Source organism: Urocitellus parryii, chromosome 6 (assembly GCF_045843805.1).
Source record: "Urocitellus parryii isolate mUroPar1 chromosome 6, mUroPar1.hap1, whole genome shotgun sequence".
NCBI classification, from domain to species: domain Eukaryota; kingdom Metazoa; phylum Chordata; class Mammalia; order Rodentia; family Sciuridae; genus Urocitellus; species Urocitellus parryii.
The window spans coordinates 161,394,462-161,416,649 of NC_135536.1; the positions used below are offsets into that span (position 1 = coordinate 161,394,462).

The 22,188-nt window shown below is 38.0% G+C and overlaps 1 protein-coding gene and 1 non-coding gene across 2 annotated transcripts in view; both read left to right on the forward strand.

Annotated features, from left to right (window-relative positions):
* Sel1l2 (SEL1L2 adaptor subunit of SYVN1 ubiquitin ligase) overlaps positions 1–22,188 on the forward strand; it is a 67,461-nt gene that overhangs the window by 36,436 nt on the left and 8,837 nt on the right. The window contains exons 11-18 of the mRNA XM_077800205.1: positions 5,859–5,927; positions 6,969–7,046; positions 12,131–12,193; positions 12,742–12,829; positions 14,923–15,071; positions 16,291–16,456; positions 16,560–16,634; positions 20,739–20,911. Of these exons, the coding sequence (XP_077656331.1) occupies positions 5,859–5,927; positions 6,969–7,046; positions 12,131–12,193; positions 12,742–12,829; positions 14,923–15,071; positions 16,291–16,456; positions 16,560–16,634; positions 20,739–20,911 (861 nt within the window). The remainder of the gene's footprint in view (positions 1–5,858; positions 5,928–6,968; positions 7,047–12,130; positions 12,194–12,741; positions 12,830–14,922; positions 15,072–16,290; positions 16,457–16,559; positions 16,635–20,738; positions 20,912–22,188) is intronic.
* Positions 10,199–10,302, forward strand: LOC113189056 (small nucleolar RNA U13). Its single transcript, XR_003301608.1, has one exon. It is a non-coding gene; the product is annotated as a small nucleolar RNA U13 (small nucleolar RNA).

Here is a 22,188-nt window from a genome sequence, read left to right on the forward strand (position 1 = left end):
GTACAAAGGGGTAGGAACTTCTGAGGAGCATCTGGGGAGGTATCCATGCTACAATAGAACTGTTGGGCTATGGTTAGCAATTCTGCAGAAAGTCCACCAGGGAAGTTCCTGCTGAAAAGCCTGAGGACCACACTCATCCCTCTTTGGTTTAATCCAAGGACTTACTGCTTTTAATATAATTAAAAATACGTTAAACATCTATAAATTTGCAAAACTCCTTTAAATTATTTTGCATAAACTTACCTTATCCTAATGAGGTTAGAGGATTAATTAACCACTCGAATTTAGAGTAGAGAAAAAAAAAAGCAAATAAACTTGACCTGCACAGGATCATCCTCAGTAAGATGCCAGAGTACAGGAGAAGTTTTGTCTGTATTATGATTGCGGTTTCAAAGCCCTAATCATATCAAAGACCTAGGAAAATCATTGGAATTCTTTTGAAAAGATGATTTTGTAGCCCTTGTGATTTTTATGGGAGCTATGCACTCATTGTCTCAAAGGAACACAAACTATTCAACATAATCTCAATGGCTAAGTGATGAAAATTACTTCTTTATAAGGCTGTTACATAAAAAAGGATCTGTTATTATTTTCCATTTCACTTTATATTGGTATTTTATGAATGTCTTTGATACTATATTTTGTGTTTTATATAAGGTACAATAAGCATCAGGTAAATATCAAATTTAATTTCATAAATGTGATACAATACATAGCAATTTAAATTAGCATTTAAATTCCAAGATAGTTCAATTGAAGGTTTTCAGATTTCTAAAATTCTAATCTTAAGTAAGCTTTTAGCTTCTTAGATGGAAAGTTCTGAATTCATAATATTACTCCAATATCAGATTTCAACCTGCAATGAGTTTCTCATGTTAATCACAGGATGCATAACTGGCAAGAGTTCCTCATTTTCCAAAAACATGAATTGTGGGTGTCAAATCACCCATACCTCAACCATAAGGATGCCACACCAATTTTGTACAGCACAATAAACCCTATAAAGTTATGTATTTCCAGTCAACCCTAACCCACCATGAACATCCAGATTCGAGCTGAAGCCACCTCAGGTGAGAGTGAAGTATAAGCCCAGGGCCAGTACTGAAGGATTCCAGGGCTGTAGTGGCAACAGCCCAGCAGCTGGTCATCACCAGGTGCTTAGTAAGGCTTTTTCACAGAGGATGTCTTATATGTTTTACAAATGAGGACCTGAAGCTGTAGAGGTAATTGCTTCAAGGCTCACAGCTGGAATGTAAGGTTGTTTATGCAGAATTTGAACTCAGACCTTAAGCATTCCAAACCTATGTTCTTCCTGTTAAACTTTATATCCTTAAGACCTAAGCCCCCCAAAAGGAATCCTCTATCATCTGTTTCTCTGTTTAAAAAACAAGAAGGAATAATATGAACTCATAGATTCCTTTATCTTGGGTTGGGCTTCTTGCTTCCAATTCAGACATCCCAAGAAGACAAATTATATTCAAGAACAATTCTAGTGGCTCAGGCTGTCACTCTCTGGGTCAACTCAGGCTGGTCTTTTCTACTTTCCTCAACCTAATAAATCTGAACTTGATGGGAGGCTCCAGTCAAAATCTCAAACCTTAAGACTAAGAGGTTTATGTTTCAGTTATCTTAGTCTGCATGAAAAAAAAAACAAAAACACTTCCAAAATTAGGTGGCTTAAAACAACAGTCATTTACTTAATTCATGATCTGGAGAGGTCAATGATTTTGGCTATACTTGGTTTAACAATACTGGTCTGTGCCAGGCTTGGCTAATCTTAGCTGAACTTGCTCATGTATCTGCAGTTATCTAGAGTATTAGCCGGAGGTACCTGGTTTATATTGGTTTTATCTGTTATACCTAGATTGACTAGGGCCTCTCTCCAAGTGGTTTCTTTCTCCAGCCTTCTGATCCTAGCTTTTTACATGGCAGTCAAAATTTCTAAAAAACCAAGAGCAGAAGTCTCCTGACACCTCAGATGGGAAATCACATGTCACTTCTGCCACATTCTTTCGGCCATAAAACCAGAAAGATTGAAGGGTCAGAGAAGTGGACTTCTCTCAGTGGGCAGAGTAGCAAAGTATTGTGGTCAGTTTTCAAAGTTCCCATAATTTAGTTGCACCAGAATCAACTTGGAGGGGCAGGGGAGAATCATAGGGGAGAGGGAAGATAAAAGTATAAACTCCATTTCTGAAAGGCAGCTTTTAACTATGCCAGGATTCTCATCCTCAAGTTTTATCTCCTTAGAGAAAATTTTGATTGACCTATTTTTCTATCACTTATCTTACCACAGTTGTTAATTTTCCTCATAACACAAATAACTCCTTGAGTTGTGCTGATTTTTATTATTATCTGTGTCCCCACAATGCAACAAACGTTCTTGTCTTTTTTGACTGTGTCCTTAGAATAGTGACTGCTGCACTTAAGATGCTTAAATGCTAAACATTATATGTTCATTTTCACCTGCAAACCATCACTTGAGTCAGTATGCTGTTTTAGTCCACCAAAGAAATTATTAGTTAAAGGTTCTTTGCAAGTGCAAAGCCCAAGTTACTGCTTAGTCAATATCAAAATACCTGGAAATAATGACCTTGCCTTTCCCTGACTTTTCTCAGTTTGGTTAAATAAACCTCTCTTATGAGTGGTCAACATAGGCAACATTTTTAATATTTATTTTTCAGTTTTTGGTGGACACAACATCTTTGTTTTATTTGTATGTGGTGCTGAGGATCGAACCCAGCGCCCTGAGCATGCTAGGCAAGTGCTACTGCTTGAGCCACATCCCCAGCCCACCTAAGAATTTATTATCTTTCAATCTAAGATACCATCAATTGTAAGACACACCATTATTTTATGTTCTACTGAGAAAGAAAGAACTGCCAAAATAAATTATAATATGCTATTGATAGAAGTGTCCTGATTAAAATGAGATAGGGGGAGAGGTATAACTTAGAATTACTAAAACATGATGATAGGTGTTCAGTAAATATGTGAAGGATGGATGGATGGATGGATACAAAATACCTGATCTAAACTCTTTAAGATCAAGAACTCAGAATGGCACATATATACCCATCAAAATTGCTTGCATGGAACTTTGACGTGGTATCTAGTACATTTTTACATAATGGAAGTAACACCTTTAAGGGCAAGTAAATTTTAAAAGAACAGATAATTGAAATTCCAAGAAAGCCATGACAGTGGAGCAGTATGTGAGAAAAATTCAACTTTTGATCTTTCTGGGAACACAATATTGAAGGGTGGAGGAAATCCCAGTTTTATTTGCTTCTGGGGACTATGGTATTTTCTTTTAGAAGTTCAAATCTGTTTTCCCAGAATGAAACTTTTTTTAGAATTCTCTATTGAGAGTTCAATTGAGACAATTGAGAGCCAAATTACTAAAATGGACTTTGAAAACAATTTCACTGCCTCATAATACTTGAGCTGGAAGGACCCGTAAAGATTAAAGTCCAGCTCCTTCGTTTTAGAGATTCATAAACATTTATTCATTCACTCACTCTTAAAATATTTTCTGAGTGCTTAACATATTGCAGACACTATGCTAAGTATGGAGGATCCAACATTCAGTGAGACAAAAAACATTAAATCAGTAGATGAATGTCATGGTAGAGACAGGGCAGGGTGCCCTGAGAGTACAGAGGAGCAGAATCTAAATGAGGAAACCAAAACATGGAGATAATAGGACTTGAATAAATTATACACTTATCTGGGGACATATTCAGGTCTGGCCCATAGAGATAGTCATAAGAAGTATCTTTTTTATATTAATATTCTCTAATTTGGCAAATCATACATTACTATAACTTTCTCCCATCCAATTGACACTTGGATTATAACAAATGTTTTAGCTTTACAATTCCCTAATGCTCACAAATTTCCAATAACTTCTGCATTTTGCCAAATAAAATAAAAGCCTGGTATTCAAGGCTAAGTGAGGCCCCTTCTAACTTTTACAACTTTTAGATTTGGATGTTCTATTTCAGCTATGCTATTTCTATTTCCTACTTTTAAAAATTTCCCTACTCTTTCTATTTTCCTACTATTCTATTTTCCGGACACAGCTTGGTTCTTATCACCATTCCCTGGCCCCTGACATTTCCCTAGCCTGTAATGACCTCTGTATTGGTGACTAATCTCCAACTTAATCATTTTTGCTTTATGCTTTATACCATAGAGGCAGGGTGCCAAATAATGGGAATTTTATTCAGGCAGGTTATGGGACTCTAGTACTAGCCACATGATTCTAGGTGCCATAAAATAGTATCAGATATTAATAACCTGCTTCATGGTGATATTGTAAAGATCAGGAAAGAAATGGTTTGTAAACCCATATTAGAAAACTAGGTATAATTTCTATTATCTGTTACTCTACACCCTTCTAATTCTTTATGGCATTCCTTTGATCTCATCTATCACCTACACCTGTATTGCTATTAACATATATTTTTTTCTTCTCAGCATCATTGTCAGGGAGAAAACATGGTCCTTACACCTATAACACATAACATACCACCATGCATATATCAGATTTCAATCAAGTTTTTGAAAAAGTATAAATTAAGATGTATAAATGGAGATGGATGGATGAATGGATCCATGATACAATGAGATTCAGCAAAAGTGGCGTTTGTATGTATGTCTACAAGGCAGACTGATTTTAGTAACAAGGGTGTGGCTCTCAAATAAGTTGGCAACGTGTCTAGAGCAAGTTTTTGTATAAAGTTCTGCCTGGCTAGGCACAGTGGCACACGACTGTAATCCCAGCGTCTTGGGAGGCTGAGATAGGAGAATCAAAGGCAGCCTCAGCAACTGTGAGGCACTAAGCAACTCAGTGAGACCCTGTCTCTAAATAAAATACAAAATAGCGCTGGGGATGTGGCTCAGTGGTTGAGTACCCTTGAGTTCAATCCCCAGTACCAAAAAAAAAAAAAAAAATTGCCTGCATTTCTTCCTCAAACATTCTCTTCTTTTTGGGAAGGAACATTCTTATACATCAACCCAGTCAAGACCTGTCAAAGAACAGAAGAATTGTGTCCTAATAAGTCACTTTGGAAAGTGTTTTTATGTCTCATTCCTGGGGCTGATCTCTTTTATTACTTCATGTGGTTTCTTCTGAAAGGATTTTCTAGGAGGTCAGAACGAGGCCTAGAGAATGTGGTAGCAAGGGAAAGTTCAGCCCTATGTGTTCTAGACTGTTTCATTGAATGTCATGACCTAGACAAAAATCAGAGGCTTTGCTCGCCCCCTTTAATTTGATTTAGAAGAGATTGCCTTGAAGCTTACCTCTGCAGAAAGACCTAGTCTCAGCAGGCAGCCAGGTATGTCTGGTTTTATTTTATCTTAAAAACATTAGGATTCTGCTAACTGTAGTACAAACTGTCTTATAAAATAAGTACACAGTGTTAACATAAACGCCTATATTTTTAAAAATAATGAACTATTTAGCTCTATAACTGGGATTTATCTCTTCCTTACAAGCCACATGCCTATCATGCCTTCCCAAATGTGAGAAATGAATCTTCAGCTTCTAAAATTATATATGTGAGATAAATATATATAATCATACATATATATGTGATATATCTCCCACTCTTCAGAATATATATATATGTATATAAATATTCTCATATACTATATATATATATATATATATATTCTGAGATATATATTCTCCCTCTCCTGTTTATGCCTCAAATAGCACTTGGAATCGTGCCCTGAAAAAAAGTGGGCATTTTATATGTTTTTGAATGCATATTGAATAAATAAAGCATGGTTCAAAAGGCCACTGCATAAGATTTATTTGTGACTGGAAATAATACTGTTCCTTTTCTCTCCAGAAAGCATTATACTACTTCTTAAAGGCAGCAAAGGCCGGGAGTGCAAATGCCATGGCATTTATAGGAAAGGTACATGCTTCAAGTTGGTCGATATTTTTCATTTCTTAAAAATCTAAGAAATGGCCAGGTCTGGTGGCACTCACCAGTGATTCCAGCTACTTGGGAAACTGAGGCAGGAGAATCATAAGTTCGAGACCAGCCTGAGCAACTTGGGAGAACTTGTCTCAAGAAAAAATTTAAAAGAGATTTCAAGGTGTAGCTCAGTGATAGAGAGTTTACCCAGCATTCATAAGCCCTGGATTTGATCCGGAGCACTGAAAAAACAAACAAACACGCAGCCTAAGAAATGAATGGTACCAGTTAAATGAACTTAGTGTAGGGTGACAGGACTGCCACCTCTTTCATGGAAGCAGCTGAGGGCTATTCAGATGCAACATGAGGGTGGTTTTCTTGAGTTGACAGGTTGGGAGGAAGCTCTATCCACCTTTATCTGAGGCAGCAGGAATAGCCTTGAAAATGAAGCTGGCCTGGGGTTCCTCTGAGACTAGGAACATTCCCAGCCTCAGCCCTATCAGGTTTCTCCCACCCTTGAAATGAGACCCAGTTCTGCACTGACCAAAGTCTATCCTTATGCCACCTCTGCTGGGGGTCCCCTATGACTGCTGAGCAGGCTTTGTAGAGGATTTTTCTAGAGAGAAGTGTTCTCCCTCTTCAAAGACCACTCCCTCCCACCTCCCCAGTGCTGCCCTTGGCTCCCTGCAGCCAATTTGCATTAGTAACCAAGTGCCCTGTTTCCAGAAAGGCTACCTACAGTAATTAAGATGCAACATGAGAAACATGAGAAAACACAAATAAGGTCCATTTTTTTTTGGCCCTTGGGCAAGGTCACTTTGGAATATATGTAGTAGATGATATCTTTAGTCTTTTTTGTTTTATGTTTTAAATTAAGGTAAAATTAAATTAGCTTAAAATTAACTTTCAAAGTGTACAATTCAGTAGTATTTACTATATTCACAATGTTGTGCAATCATTAACTTTATTTAGTTCAAAAATATTTATATCACCCTGAAATTTTTTTGTTTTTTACACCCTCTTCTACTTTTTTCCTAGATGTACTTAGAGGGGAATGCTGCTGCACCTCAAAATAATGCAACTGCCTTTAAATACTTTTCCATGGCAGCCAGTAAGGTAGGTCCTCAAATTACTGCTATAAACACATAAAATTTAATTGGCTTTTGTTAGTATATAGACTGATGCCCAAGAGTTGACTTTGAAGTCCCAAGCCCAGGTAATGGGCCTGGAAGCTTTGTGTCTTAGAGAAATGATTGGGTTTGATAATATAAGATGGGTTGGGTGGGGAAGACACCATTTGTCTTATTGGTAAACAAAAAGGAGAGTGACTTGTGCTGCCCTCGTTGGGGCTAGCAAAAACCCAAACAAAAGTCCTGCTTTCTTTTCCTCTCTGTAGTAGGTGATGCTTTCTAGCTCAAGAACAGGAAATGAAAAAGATGGAGAGAGAGGAAGGGGTAGCTCAGTCAATAACTGCAGTAAGTTCAGGATGAAGAAAGCCAGGGAATATCCAGTTTTCTCCTGTCATATCTCACCCAATAGCCAGAGCTCTTCCTGGCCCAGGAAGGAGGTTGACAGGAAGGTGGTCAGGGCAAGGAGATCAAGAACATGGTAATGGAGACAGAATTCCTGACTTGAATGTCAGCCCTGCAACCTACTTTGTGACTATGACTAACCTATTTAAACTTTTTGTGCCTCACTATCCCAAAAATAGCAAATAAAAAATTTTTCTGGATAACATTGTCATCAGAATTTAAGGCTTGCGTGCGCGTACACGTGAGCGCGCACACACACACACACCTCGTATCATAAAATACTTAAAGCAGTGCTCTTGGCACATAGTAAGTGCTGTGAATCAGTTATTATCTTTTGAAGTCTGAGACCAGTTAGGTAGACTGAACTTAGAAATATAACCAAGGCAGAATGGATTGGAACTATGAGGGAATACAGAAATGGTGTAACAGTTGGCCCTGTGTATACCAGGTTGTATACCCATGGATTCCAACAACCATGTATCAAAACAAAACAAAACTATGTTTTAGTTAGCTTTTACATTCCTATGACCAAAATATCTAACAAAAACAACTTAGAGGTGGAAAATTTGGGGCTCACAGATCAGAGGTCTCAGCTCATAGATGGCTGACTGCATTGCTCTGGGCCCAAGGTGAGGCAGTCCAACATGGGGGAAGGGCCCAGTGGAGGAAAACTGCTCAGCTCATGATGGGGGTCAGAAAGCAGAAAGAGGGGAAGAGGCCATAAGGGAAATGATCCCTTCCAGGGCACTCCCCCAGTAACCCACCTACTCCAGCCTAGCCCTACCTGCCTACAGTTAACACCCAGTCAGTCCATTCAAATTAGTATGGACTTATTGATTGGTTTACAGCTCGCATAATCTAATCACTTCACTTCTGAATATTCCTGCATTAACCGGAGTTTTTTGGGGACACCTTAAGCCCGAAGCATAACAAATTGCATCTATATTGAATGAACTTGTACAGACTTATTTTTTCTTGTCATTCCTTAAATAATACAGCGCAGCACCTATTTACATAGCATGATATTAAAAATAAATTTAAAGGGCTGGAGTTGTAGCTCAGTGGAAGAGCGCTTGCCTGGCGTGTGTGAGGCACTGGGTTTGATTATCAGCACCACATATACATAAATAAAAATAAAGTTCCATCAACAACTAAAAGAAATATATTAAAAATAATTTAGAGATGATTTAAAGTATACAGGAGAAGGTGCATAGGTTATACACAATTACTATGTCATTTTACATAATGGACTTGAGCACCTGTGGATCTTGGTATTTCTGGGGGTCTTGGAACCAAACTGCTTCATACTGAGTGATGACTGTGATATACATCGCTTGCTATCAAAACCTTTGTCCTGGTTCTTAGCACCAGGAAGCTATTATCTGTCAGGTAAAAAATTAGTTAATGATTCTGACCTTTTAATACCTAAAGAATGTCCTCATCCCAACAACCATCAATCTAATTTTGGTAAATGGCCTTTATAAACTTTCTATCTACCACACAGTAGGAATCATTTATTTGTCTTAGAATTTTGTAGTGCAACACTGGCAATAAAGATGTCTTCAAATTGAGGAGTATTTTCAACTGTTCTCAGTTTTTAAAAGCCTACACGCTGCTTAGGAGCCTATTTATACATGACTAGCACCTCTAGCTGCTGCTCTTGTGGTGTAAATTACTGGGAAAGCTAGTACTCTGCTTCTCTCCCTTGTAATTTATATGAAATTGTTGCTCAGCAAGCCAGTCATCTGGAGTACCATTACATTAGAAGGACAAGGGAAAGCAGACAGAAAAAAAAAGATAACTGAGGAAGATCTCCTATAAACTGGCAAATAATGCTGATTTGTCAGTCCAAAGGAATAATGCTGGGAAGCTGGGTATGTAGATTAAGTCAGTTCCCTAACTATTCAGGGCTTTGTAACTAGCAGTGATTTGTGCCACCCCATTCAAAACCTGAGCTTCCTTTCTTTATGAAAGAAATATAAAATTATACTTAAGGTAATTATTCTTAATGACACTGGGTGGGTACAGACACATACTCCTTGGTCACTGTATAAACAATCTGTTAGATTTCTCATGCATATTTTCCTTTTACTACTTTAAAAAACATACTACTGCTTAATTTTGTTTTGAAAGTAATATCAGTACCAGGACACAAAGTTACAGACTTTATACCCACTTTGGTCTAATGTACTTTAAACACTAATGTTAAAAAACAAAAACAATGTATGTAGAAAACAATTTAAAATCTAAAAATTATGGGACATTAAGCCTGTATGGGATCATATGCCTTAGACTCTTCTTACTCTTCTGAATATATGCAGCCCAACTCCGTATCCATACTTTTGTCATACCTACTCCCTTGCCAGATTCCCCCATTCCAGGTCCTACAGAACTCAATCCTCTTTCTCTTTAGAAAGCCTCCTCACCCCTGCTGACTCACATCATCTTTCCCTTCTTAAATCACCCCATAATCACTCTCTACTTCTGCAGCTTTCTATCTTCTGGCTTCTGTCCTCCTGTCCGAAGGCCATATCTCCTCAACTCAACAAGGACATAGCTAGGGTTCATTAAATATCTGTCTAATAAAGAACTATCTTCTTCCTAGGTTCATGTCAGTTAACCTAAGCTCTAATGTGGAAGTTGTATATTCTGGTGGCTTAGCTACACATATGTTTTATTTGGCCCAGAAAGAGTTTGAAAAACAAATAAATTTCACATTGAAATTTGGACACTGAGATTCTTTTGTGACTCATAAGCATGATGATTGAGTGTTCACACTACTGTGTGAGATGGGCCTTCCTCAAAATTTGTTATGATGCCAGCATATTACTCATCAGATGTGAGAAAAGAATTGATTTGGACATTCAGATTTTCTTGGAAAATGGTAAGAGTGACTGTATAGGAGTGCCATTTTGTATGACTGGCTGGATCAGAGTGGTCAAGTAGCTGCTGCTGTCTTTGGACAGGGGAGGCACACTCTGGTTTACATTGGACTCCACCATTCTCTCCTGGCTTAATATACTTCTTACATTACCAGAACGGCTCCTGCAGATACCTAAATTGGCTACCCTTGACCTGAATGTTCTAAACAAGCATTCTAGGTATTAAACAGGTGATGAGTAGTCCAAAGAGCCTCAGTTTCCCAGGGACTCTCCTAAAGAAGAAAAATATTTGTTCCAGCTATTCTAACTTTCCTCTTCTTCTTTCCCTTTTTTCTTACCTTCTCTCATTTTCATTCCCTTCCCTTCCATTTTTTCTCATCATCTAAATGAAGTTAATTAGAAGAAGATAGGCTCACTAGTCTTTGCCAAACCCATCATACAAAGTCTTAATACTCCCCAAACAGCATAACCCATGATTCCTAGAGATAAGTCACAGGTAGACATGGTCAGGAGAGAAAAGGGAAGAAGAGAACGGAGATGCCATTTATTTTAAATACAGATGGATTATCCTTAAGAACTCTTATAATACTGGGTCCTTTGTTTACATGTATAGGCCCAAAGTTTGGATTCTTGAAACAGTTTTGAAATGGAAAGAACACTCTGCTTGGGTCCATAATAACCAAATTTAGATGGTAAGAAGAAATTCAGAGAGCTTTCTATTAGAACTCAAGTTCCTGAGGAAATATCATAAACCTGCCAAACAAACATATAGATATGCTGAAAGCAAGCCAGGGGGCCAAGCCATGGCTCCTTACACAGTTACCTGAGAGTGAAGCACATGAAGGGAGAGAGAAAGAAAATGCGAGTTTTCTAGTTGAGGAAGTCACTTTCAAGGTTCACTCTTCCCCTGGGATTGATATGCTAAATACCAATATATTTGAACACTTGCTGTGGAACACTGTCTTCTAGTACTAAATGTGCTAAATGTACTCAGAGACATTAATCAGAAAATAAATGGTAATTAATTTAGCATCAAGTGGAAAAGAAAACATTCTTTGACACTATGAACCGTCAAATTTGAATGAAGGAACATATACTAACAATGCTCTACTATCTGTAGTGGCTGGATTGAAATCCACAGAGTCTCTAAAATGTTATTTGGCTATTTATGGCAACCTCCTTTGACCAAAGTAGGAAAGAACTGTCTGGATACACTTTCCCCTTTTGGAAAGCTCCTGTATGTCCTTCAAGATCCAACTCAAATGTCTTCACCCTGACAATTCAATCCTCTTCAATTCCTAGCCTCTCCGGGCATTTGAATGTCCTTCTTCTAGGTGAGCACAACTCTCTCAATTGATTTCACTTTAGAAGTTAGCACATTTGACATGACTTTTAGAAATCTGACCCATCCCTCTGATATGGCTCAGAATCCACAAGTCTGTAAGCTCCTCAAGGCAGGGATCACAGTTCATTCATTTTTAACCTCTTACTTCTTCTGCCCAATGCCTATTATGGAATCACACACATAACAAATACTAAATGAGCATTGGATGAAAGAATGGAGTAAGGATTTGACATTCTTTTCCCTCTTACTTTCTTGTCAGAGGGGGTTATGAACGTATAAAAGATAAACTAGAGAGGTCAGAATAAGTTGCCAGCTGCCTGATTAACCTGCCTTGATTAATCTCTTACTGGGTACATTTCAAACATTTTGAATGACTTTGCAGTAATTTTCCTTATCATGAATTCTTCTGGGATTTTATTTAGATTTTTGTAACTCTTCTAGGGCAATGCAATTGGTCTTCATGGACTTGGTCTCCTTTACTTTTATGGAAAAGGAGTTCCTGTGGTAAGTTAAATAATTTCATTATATTTTCAACGTATTTCTAGCAATTTATGAGGTAAAATTCATGGTAATTCATTAATTTATGGGAATTAGTCTCTACTACCTGGTTCATCAAATTATTGTATTTGATAATAGAGAAAAAAATAATTCAGTAGAATCTTTGCCAAAAAGATGTAGGAGAATAAGCTTGTGACAAAAATAGCAACTTTAATTATATCTTAGAATCATAGATTCTAAATAGCTTTAGAAATATCTGTCTCCTGAGGATTTTATTGATAGAGAAATTTGTCATCTTAGTTTAACATGTCTTTTGAGTGACCTTCTCCTGACATCTAAGGAAATCTACTGACAATGTAGAAAAATACGTAATTTACACTGAAAATGAGATAATTATTTCCTAATAGAATCTAATGTAATAATAAAATAAAATGTATTACATTTCTGATGCTATTTTAATTAGCCCATATGGCACTCTTTTAAAAAGTGGAAGGCAATTGTTACCATGGAATCATACATATAGCTTTGAGTAATAGAGTGTAATTATCTTGCAGAATTATGCCGAAGCACTTAAATACTTTCAGAAAGCTGCAGAAAAAGGATGGCCCAATGCACAGTTCCAGTTAGGCTTCATGTACTACTGTAGGTACTACAAATACAGCTGCTTTATTTAGAATGACATATGCATTAGCAAGTCTGCTTCTTTTACAACAAAAACCAAATGGTTGGTGTGAGTGGTTTAAGAAGGAACAGTCAGGCAGCAATTTGAAGAGGGATTTGAGGAAAACTGAAGAAAAGGCATCAATTTGAGGTTCTTGTGTTAGCCAATGCACATATCCAAAAGCAAGTATGAAACTCACGAGAAAAGTTGAAATTGAAGAGAAAGATTTAGGAGGCATCAACAAAATAGGTGTGAGTTAAAAGTATCTGAGACCACAAAGGGAAAAGAGAGTATGGAGAAAAGCACAGTGAGGTCTGGTCAGAAATCCGGTGATCCTCCAAGTCATTTTTAAAGGATAGACAGGGGAAGAGAGATCATCGGGAAGAATAAAACAGCATGGTCAGAGGGACAGGGGGAAAAATGATCTAAAAAAGAGCCAAAGAGGCAGAGCTTTCCATAGAGAGTAAATGAAAGAGCTGCAATATGGAGAATCTTGGTGAGAATATTAGACTGTTTGGGGTGGAAGCCAGATGACAATGGGTTAGAGTGTGAATGGAAGGTGAGGAAATACATGAATTAAAATGTTCTTACCAAAAGTGTATCTTTAAAGTAAAAGAGAGAGATGGAATTACAGAACGAAGGGGACGAGAACCAAGAGCGAGTTGTTTTTGCATGAGAGACCTAAACATAATTATAATTGATGAAAAAAGTTTCTGGAAAAGTTAATGGTATTAGGATCTGATTGGGCCCATGTCAGTGGACACCTCATTAACCTTGATAGAGAAGTGGGATTTCTCATCCTCGAAGACTGGAAGGAGGGAGGAAAGAATGGTACAATGTAAATAGGGGGCAGGAGGATGGGGAGAGAGGCAAGTGAGGAAGGACAATGTGGAGTTTTCCTCAATAATTTCATAAGTATAAAGATGCCTTCTCAGAGCAGAGGCAGAGAGTTTGGGGTAGGGTGTTTGTAATAATCTCTCTGGAGGCTGAGAGATGGAGTGGTCAGGACAAATGCTAGGAGAACTGAACATATCCCTTCCAAGTCCTTCATATCAGAGATGTAGCCAGTATGCAGCTGACCATATCCTAAATGTCAAATATGGTCAAGAGGTCAGCTGACATTTTCCAACGTGGCTCACAGAAAGGCTCTTTTTGCACTATAATGGGGAGAGCATTGAAGACTTTTTCTTGTAGTTCATTCCAAGTCCTCAGGTCAGGATCTGTCATTCCTAAAGCTCCCAGGGAAAGAGTCATAGTAATCCTAATGTATATTAAATCTTTTTATGCTTTGACTCATTTAATCCTCTCAACACACCAGGTAGTGGGGTGGGGGGCATAGCACATTGTTTATAGATGAACAAACTGAGTCGGACATGTTGACCAGGACCACACAGTTAGTGAAGCTGGGATTCAAGCAATGTGCCTCCAGAGCTTTTACTTTTAATCACTACATGGCATTGCCTCTAAAGGCCAAGAAATGTTAGCGTTGGGAGGAAATTTAAGGACCATTTAGGGAAAGCTTTTGCAAGTAAAATGCCAGGTGTGTCAAAAAGAGGAGTAATAGGAGAGTCAGGACAAGATTTTCTAATGCTGGGAATCTTCTGATTCATTTGCTTCAGTACCAAATGCCTCTCCTTGCTCCAACCATGAGTTGGGTCAGAGATGGGTTTCCTGGAGCTGGGAATTTCCTTCTCTATGCTCCATGATTGTGGCTGGGTAAGCTACACTGGTATCCTGGCATGGAAAGATGACAAGGATGGTGAGTAGATCATGGTGAAACTCCTGTTCCTTAGAGACCACCACTTGGTCTCCTTCTCATTAATGAGTTATACCATACTGAAGAAATATTTTCATGAGATTAAACTTCTTTTTCTTGGTTTTCTGATAAGTCAAGTTCACACATTTCTAAATTCTTGCACCCTAAATCAGCTCCCCATCCCCCAAGAGTGGATTTGACTTTTGATTGGCTTTTCCCAGACTATTTAAGCTAGCAGGTATCACTATGACTATTATAGTCATATTATAATGTTAAAAAAACAAATAGGGAATATCTCAAAACAATTTTAATTTTCAGCTGGCTCTGGAGTATGGAAGGATTACAAACTTGCCTTCAAATATTTTTACTTGGCATCCCAGAGCGGGCAGCCCCTTGCCATTTATTATCTGGCTGAGATGTATGCAACAGGAACAGGAGTGTTAAGATCCTGCAGAACTGCTGTGGAGGTAAATACTGGACTGTTTTTCAAGTTCTTATCATTTCACACACGGGGATACTGGAGAGGGGAGATACTGTCCATAAATTGTGGGTGCTTTTTATTTTTATGGGAATTACCTCTTTTCTTCGCATTGACATTGTGAACACTGACATTTGCCAGAGAGAAAAAACAGTGATGTAACTTGGACTGGGAAAGGGAGAAAGAGAAATGATCTCTCCTCTTTTGCATTTGGCTTTTTATCACGTTCAGAACTCGCCTCAGAATTTAGTTAAGGAGTTCTGTTTCAGTCTTCAATCAAATCACCAGGGTAATTTGGCACTTCTAGTGGGATTGGGAATTGCTACTTGGGAAACGAAAGGCTTGATTTAGCCTAGAAAATGTAGCCCATTCTTTCCCAGAAAGCCAGGTCCTTAGGTGTTTGATGATTTGGATGACAATTGAGAGAATGGATTCTTTAAGCCCGAGCCAGTAATGGACTTTTCAAAAGAATGCTTTTAGGACCTATTGCCCTTCATTGATTTATTAAATATGTCTGCTGCAACAGTATAAATACCTCCATGTTGCAATCTGGTCCCTCTGAAACTCATTTCAAAAGCTGCCAGCTAATAATCTATCTTTAGATTTGCTCCTTTGCCAACTTCCTAATGAATTATGTATGGCTAACCTCTTTTGGTTACATAAGGGCTATTCAGCTACGTTGACATTTGTCCCTGTAGAGCTTTGCGCACCTCCCTCGCAGTTATGTCACCTATACCCTGAGGCACTGTATTCCCTTCATTCTCTCCTTTTCACATCATCTGTGGCCTTGTAACTTACCCAAGCAGAGCAGCAGTACCCACAAAGGCCCTTTAAAGAACAAACAAACAAACAAACAAACAACCCTGAACTCAGTACATTCTTGTCCTGCCAAATAGCCTCCTGCCAGGAAAGTTTATTATGCAAATTTAAAGTAAGCTTGAGGAAGTTTCTCTCAAGACAAAAAAACAAAAACAAAAAACCAACACACACACACACACACACACACACACACACACACACACTTGTAATTTTTTTGTGCCTGTAAAAAGTATTAACTCTTCACTCTAAATAATTTGCAAAAACCATGCATCAGGCTTAAAATTCTTGCCTGATCAGCCAGTGGAAGCTGAACACAAATTTCATTATCATTTTCCTGGGATGAAATATACTGGCTAACTAGTCTGCTTGATTTCTTTTCCCACATACAGCTTTATAAAGGTGTCTGTGAACTAGGCCACTGGGCTGAGAAATTCCTGACAGCTTACTTTGCCTATAAGGATGGTGATATAGATTCTTCTCTTGTTCAGTATGCACTGCTTGCAGAAATGGGGTATGAAGTAGCTCAAAGCAATTCAGCATTCATTTTGGAATCTAGTAAGAAAGATAAGTTAAAATTCTCTAATCATACATATGTATGTATGACTTTACTACAGAGGCATTTTAAGCCTTCTTAATGGAATGTCTTTTTTTTTTCTAGAAAAGGCTAAAATTCTTGAAAAAGAGAAGATGTATCCAATGGCACTTCTTCTATGGAATCGAGCTGCCATTCAAGGTATATAAAACCTAGATAAAAATAAGAAAATACCTTCTCCCTGTCCACTATTATTCATCTGATTTGCTTCAGCAATGCTTTTGGGCATGCAGACTATCAAGCAGGTGACATTTGAACTATACTGATGTTAGAGGTCATTTTCAGGAATTTATTTGCTTCATTATTCTCAAAGTCCCTTGGTTTTGCAAACCCTAGGAATTTTTTTTTTTTTTTTTTTTTTTTATATAGCTCTGTCTCCATGGCACCAGAGCAGTTGTTTGAAACATGATAATTTTACTCAAGAAAACAATTTTCTTAGTCTGGCTTCAGTCACTCATTTGCCAAGTTGTTCACTGGACTAATCAGGGATGTGACCTATGCCTTTGTGAGTTTATAGGCAAAATTAGTCATGTATCTGAGACTCATTTGATTTCTCTTCTAAAATATCACATTGATGATTACTGTAAAATTCAGATATTTACTATAACCATTAACACGTTTGAACCAAAAACCAAACAAAAACAAAGCAGAAATGAGTGGGAAGATCCTTTTTCCCTTACCTGGAATTCTCATGTCCCTCCCACTTATTGGTTTTCCATGTGGTAAAGAATATAAAATACCACTGGTGGGAAAAGCCTTGACAGGAGGCATTCGCATCACTGTGGCATTTTTCTCCTAAAATTATACTATTAAAACTAGAGCAATATTAGAAAGCTGTCACAATTGGCATTTAGATATGGGGAGAACTCTTACAATAAGAGAGCAATTTTGCTTCCAATTAAGTTTCTTAAAATCCTATCATGCTAAGACCAAATCATCCCTTTTAACAGGAAATGAATAGGATAAAAAATGATTCTCAGCTGATGCTAATATGAGGCAGAGGAAAAAGTCACAGTTGTGCCTTCTCAGATCTAGTTGAGCCAGTAGCACAGCAGCAAGCCATCAGTGCAATTTTAGAGAGAAATTCCCTTTCTTAAAAAGCCGTTGCTTTCTAAAATGCAATAAAGACCTTATTTAGAGTGGGAAAACAACACTAGCAACCCCTCAGCCATGGCAAATCAGCTCAGTTGCAACAAATGCAGGTTTATTCCAAGATAGGAAATGGTGTGAATTGGACCAAGGAAGAGAGATACTGAAAATGAGGGGACATTAATATTAAACAAATTCCCCAGTATAAAAAAGTCAGGCCTCTAAAACTAATTCTGTGTCACAGAGAGGTCAGGCATTAAATGTCCCTGAAGATGTGGCTGTGAGTGTCTCACTTGGGGGTTAGGAAATCTAATAATGAAATTTTCCAATTAGTCACTAGTGGTGCTTCTTTTAGCAGTTGTTTCATGTGAAGAGGGCACTGAGCCATCAGGACTCAGTCACCACCTTGTAACTGTGAAACCAAAATAGAAATCCTTCTACTGTCAACAGATCCCCCCAGGAGCCTGTCAGAATCACCACATGCCCCTGGTAGGTCCTGCTCATTAAGGTGGAGCTGAATCCTCTGAGAATCAGCTTGTTCACTGCCTTGCAATCTCAGACTTCTGGGATCCTGCTTGGAGCTTGTAAAGCTTGAAAATGCACAGAAGAGTCTGCACCCTTTGTGGTTATAACAAAGAAGGGCAGTTTGGGACAAAATTAGAAATGGAGTGCATTTCTCTTTAGGCTTCTATGGACCTCCTACCTCTCAGGCCTTTCTAGGATTCTTTCCTGGTACCATTCCCAAAAGGACTTACTCCCAGTTGCCTATACATTTTGAAGCATATGGCGAGCAAACCCTGATAACTCATGTCTTTGTCACTTTTAAGAAATTTTATAACATTAGCTGGACTCTGAGAGAACTAAAGTTGGCTCTTTTAAAGATATTTACATTTTAATGGGATTATACAAGATTAAAAGAAATTTATACCCCCAAAGGAAAATGGGGAGAAATTTTGAAAGGACTCCTAGATCACTTAATGAAACACCTCAGACTATACCATAAAGGCTACTTCCTCTTTTTTCCAAGTAAGCCTAGACTGACTATGCAAAGGATTGCTGCAGCTGAGATGAATGTCAAAGGTGCGTTTACCCTCATCTTTTTAGTTAATGTTCTTCTGGAGAATAGAAATAAGGACCCCACCCCATTTAGGAGTCATCCCTACTTGGTCTTCAAAAGACTGAGATAGCATTTCTGAAAACGTCAAGTGGCTCTTTTCTCCTTGACATATTCGTGTTTGTTGGAGAGCAATATCCTAAATTACTTAACCCCTGAGGAAAGCATTTTCTAAAACATTTTCTACCATTTCTACTCATTCATTCCATGAAGATTTATACCATTCCAGGTTCTGAGATAACTTTAGTTTTGCCTTCATAGAGTTACTGCCCTCATGATGGAGAAAGAAAATAAACTAGGAAACAAATATGATAACAATGATATGTATTGTGAAGGATATAAAAGCATGGAGATGGGATAGGTTACTATTGGGGTGGGGGCTGAGGGGTTGCATTAGGAAGGTAGTCAGAGAAAGCCACTAGGTAGGGAAGTGGCCTTGTGCTGAGAATCAAATGACAAAAACGCAGCCATGTGAAGAATTGGAAGAATTTCAGACACACTAGGCAGAGGGACTTGAGGGACCCTGAGGCGGAGGAGTTTTGTTGTGTTTGAATGACTATTAAGGCAAGAAGTCTAGAACTTTCTAGACTCCTAGTGACATGCAGTGAGGTGAGTCAGGGAGGTAAGAGACATGTTAGGTATGATTCATAGGTCAGGTAAAGAGCTGGATATTATTCCAAGTAGAAAGTGAAGCCACTGGGGATTTTAAACAGAAAAATAACGTGACTTAATTTTGCATTTTAAAAAGATCACCCTGTGTGGAGAATGGATTGAAGTATGGGGACATAAAAATGTTTGAAGTCTATTCTAGCATTCCAGTCTTAAACTAGATGGTGAGGAATGTCAAGAGATGTGTGTTGTAGAGGTAGAACCAACAGGACTTGCAAATTGGATGATGGAGTTGAGGTAAAAAGAGAAAATATGAATGATTTCCCTAGATTTATAGTGTGAACAATGATGGTGCTAGTATTATGGGAAGAAAAAGTTTTAGGAAATATCTGCAGACATCTTAAGTTTAAGATCCAAGCAATCAGAAGGAATTGCATATAAGAGTCTGGGCCCCGGAAAGATATAGATAAAAATTCAGAAATAGCTAATATATAGATGACCAGGGGACTAGATAAGGTCTCTTAGAGAAAGAATTGAGATAAAGGAGAGCGGGTGGGGGAGAGAAAAGAAGAAAGAGAAATAGGAGCAAGTTCTTGACATGCTAATATCTAGAAACTGGGAAGAAGGAGTTGGGCAAGAGTTTGAAAAGGGAAGATCTATGAAGTGGAGAGAAATCAAATGAAGGCCAAATCATTGATGCCAAGAAAGGAAAGCTCTTGGGCAGTTGTGTTCTGTGGCTCCAATGCTGCTTGGAGGTCCAGTAAGATGAAGACAGAGATTTGGTTGCATGGAAGTCACCAACCATCTTGAAAATAGCCCTTTCATTGTGTAAGGGGCAGAGGTCAAATTGAAATGTGTTGAAGAGTACATGGGAGGTGAAGGTCTGGAGATAGTGGGTATAGAACACACTTTTGAAAATGTCAATCATAAAGAGGAGCAGAGAAATGTGGCAGTAGCTAGGAGATACCATGGGTTAAAGAGCATATTTATTTTTATTTCCAGAAGATACCAGAGCATGTTCAAATGGCCAATGTGGTTGATATGGTACAGAGGAAGAAACCAGTGATATAGAAAAGTAGGTCTTCAGGAATGGAGACTAGGAATGGAAGGGGTGGGGTTGAGAGTTGAGCTACCTACAAAAAAATGAATTTAAAAGTAAAATTTGTAATATATTGTTTTTTAAGAACACTTATACTATACCACGAATCTTTTCCTACAATGAAGACAACTAGCATCAAGTGATATATTTTTTATTTTATAAATTATATCTAATACTGATTCTGAGGTTCTGAGTGTGTGTGTGTGGTATGTGTGTGTGTGTGTGTGTGTGTGTGTGTGTGTGTGTTATTTTCAAGGATCATTAGGTTAACTTACTGGGAATTATACATAAACCATTTGAGTTATGATTGTTATCTTTCTTATGTTTCCACTAGGTAACGCATTTGCTAGAGTAAAAATTGGAGATTACCATTACTATGGCTACGGGACTAAGAAAGATTATGAAACAGCAGCCACACATTACAGCATTGCAGCTGACAAATATCAGAGTGCACAAGCCATGTTCAATCTGGCCTATATGTATGAACACGGCTTAGGTATCGCAAAGGTAATTGCATTGATTTGAGCCTAGTAAAGACAGCTGTGTGGGAAGGAAACATTTAAAAATGTTTTGAATTTCATTCATGTCTTCAGTTTAGAGGAAGAAAGGCAAAGACTTAGCATTTGCTGAGTTTCTCTCATGTGCCAACACATATTACTTACTCTACTATTAACTCTATGAAAATTATATTATTTTCTCCATTTATGCTAAGGACATAATGAATGAATAGGAGAAGTATAATCTAGGCCAATTTGATTCATAGGTTTCTACTTTTTCCAGCACATACTTTTTTTAGTGGGACCCCTGCCTCTATTTCTTTCCATTTTCAGGCCATTTTCCACTGAAATTTCCACCAACGCTCAAACTTTCAGTAACAAAGACAAAGCAGATTGAGATAAAGAGCTGAAGTCTGAGGTGGCATTAATCCAGAAATGTCTTTTGAAGCACCCACAGTTCCATGATACAGCACTGGGCAGTATAAAAAGTCCCAAGAAAATGGCTTTTCATTTTCTAAGGAAAGATTACATTTGACTTGAAGTATATTCATAAGGAAAGGGAGCTAACATTACACAGTGTTATTGGGCAAATCCTTTAGTCAGCAAGTATAATTATTCAGAAGATGGCACTGAGGTTGACAGGGTGAGAAAGGTGTGTTAAATGTCAATAATGATAATAATAGTCAGGTTCTGGGTTAGATGTGTTATGTACACTCTGCCTTTTAAATCACACAGCCACTTGATGAGGTAAGCCCTATAATTGTCCTCACTATATGAATCAGGACACCACAGTAAAGTGGTTAGATCATTTGGCAAACCTAGCAGAGTTCATCAGTGGTGGAGCCAGAATTTCAACCAAATAGGCCTGTATGATCCCAAGTTTTTTGGGCCCTATACTGAATCATTCTTAGCGTTCAAGTATACATTTCTCTTCAGGATTTATACTCCTGGATGCATTTCTAGAATCATATAATGTGGAGATTATTGGCTTTTTAAATGCTCTTCTTTCTTCCAATTGTGCTAATAATTGAATAGTAGGGAATTTCCTATCTGAAAACTACTAAGACAGTGCACACTGCAGCCAAAGCTTCTGATGCAGGTACTGATTATCCAGCAGAACAAATTCCTGCTGTCTTGTTCTCCCCTGCAGCCTACCTTTTGCCTGATCATTTTTCATTGGTTTCAGGGTCCAAAGCAATAGAAAAATGTCAAATCCAAATCCAGCCTATTTCCCCTTTACTTAGCAGATTTGAGCTACCTGTGGAAATTTTTTGAGAGAATGGACTG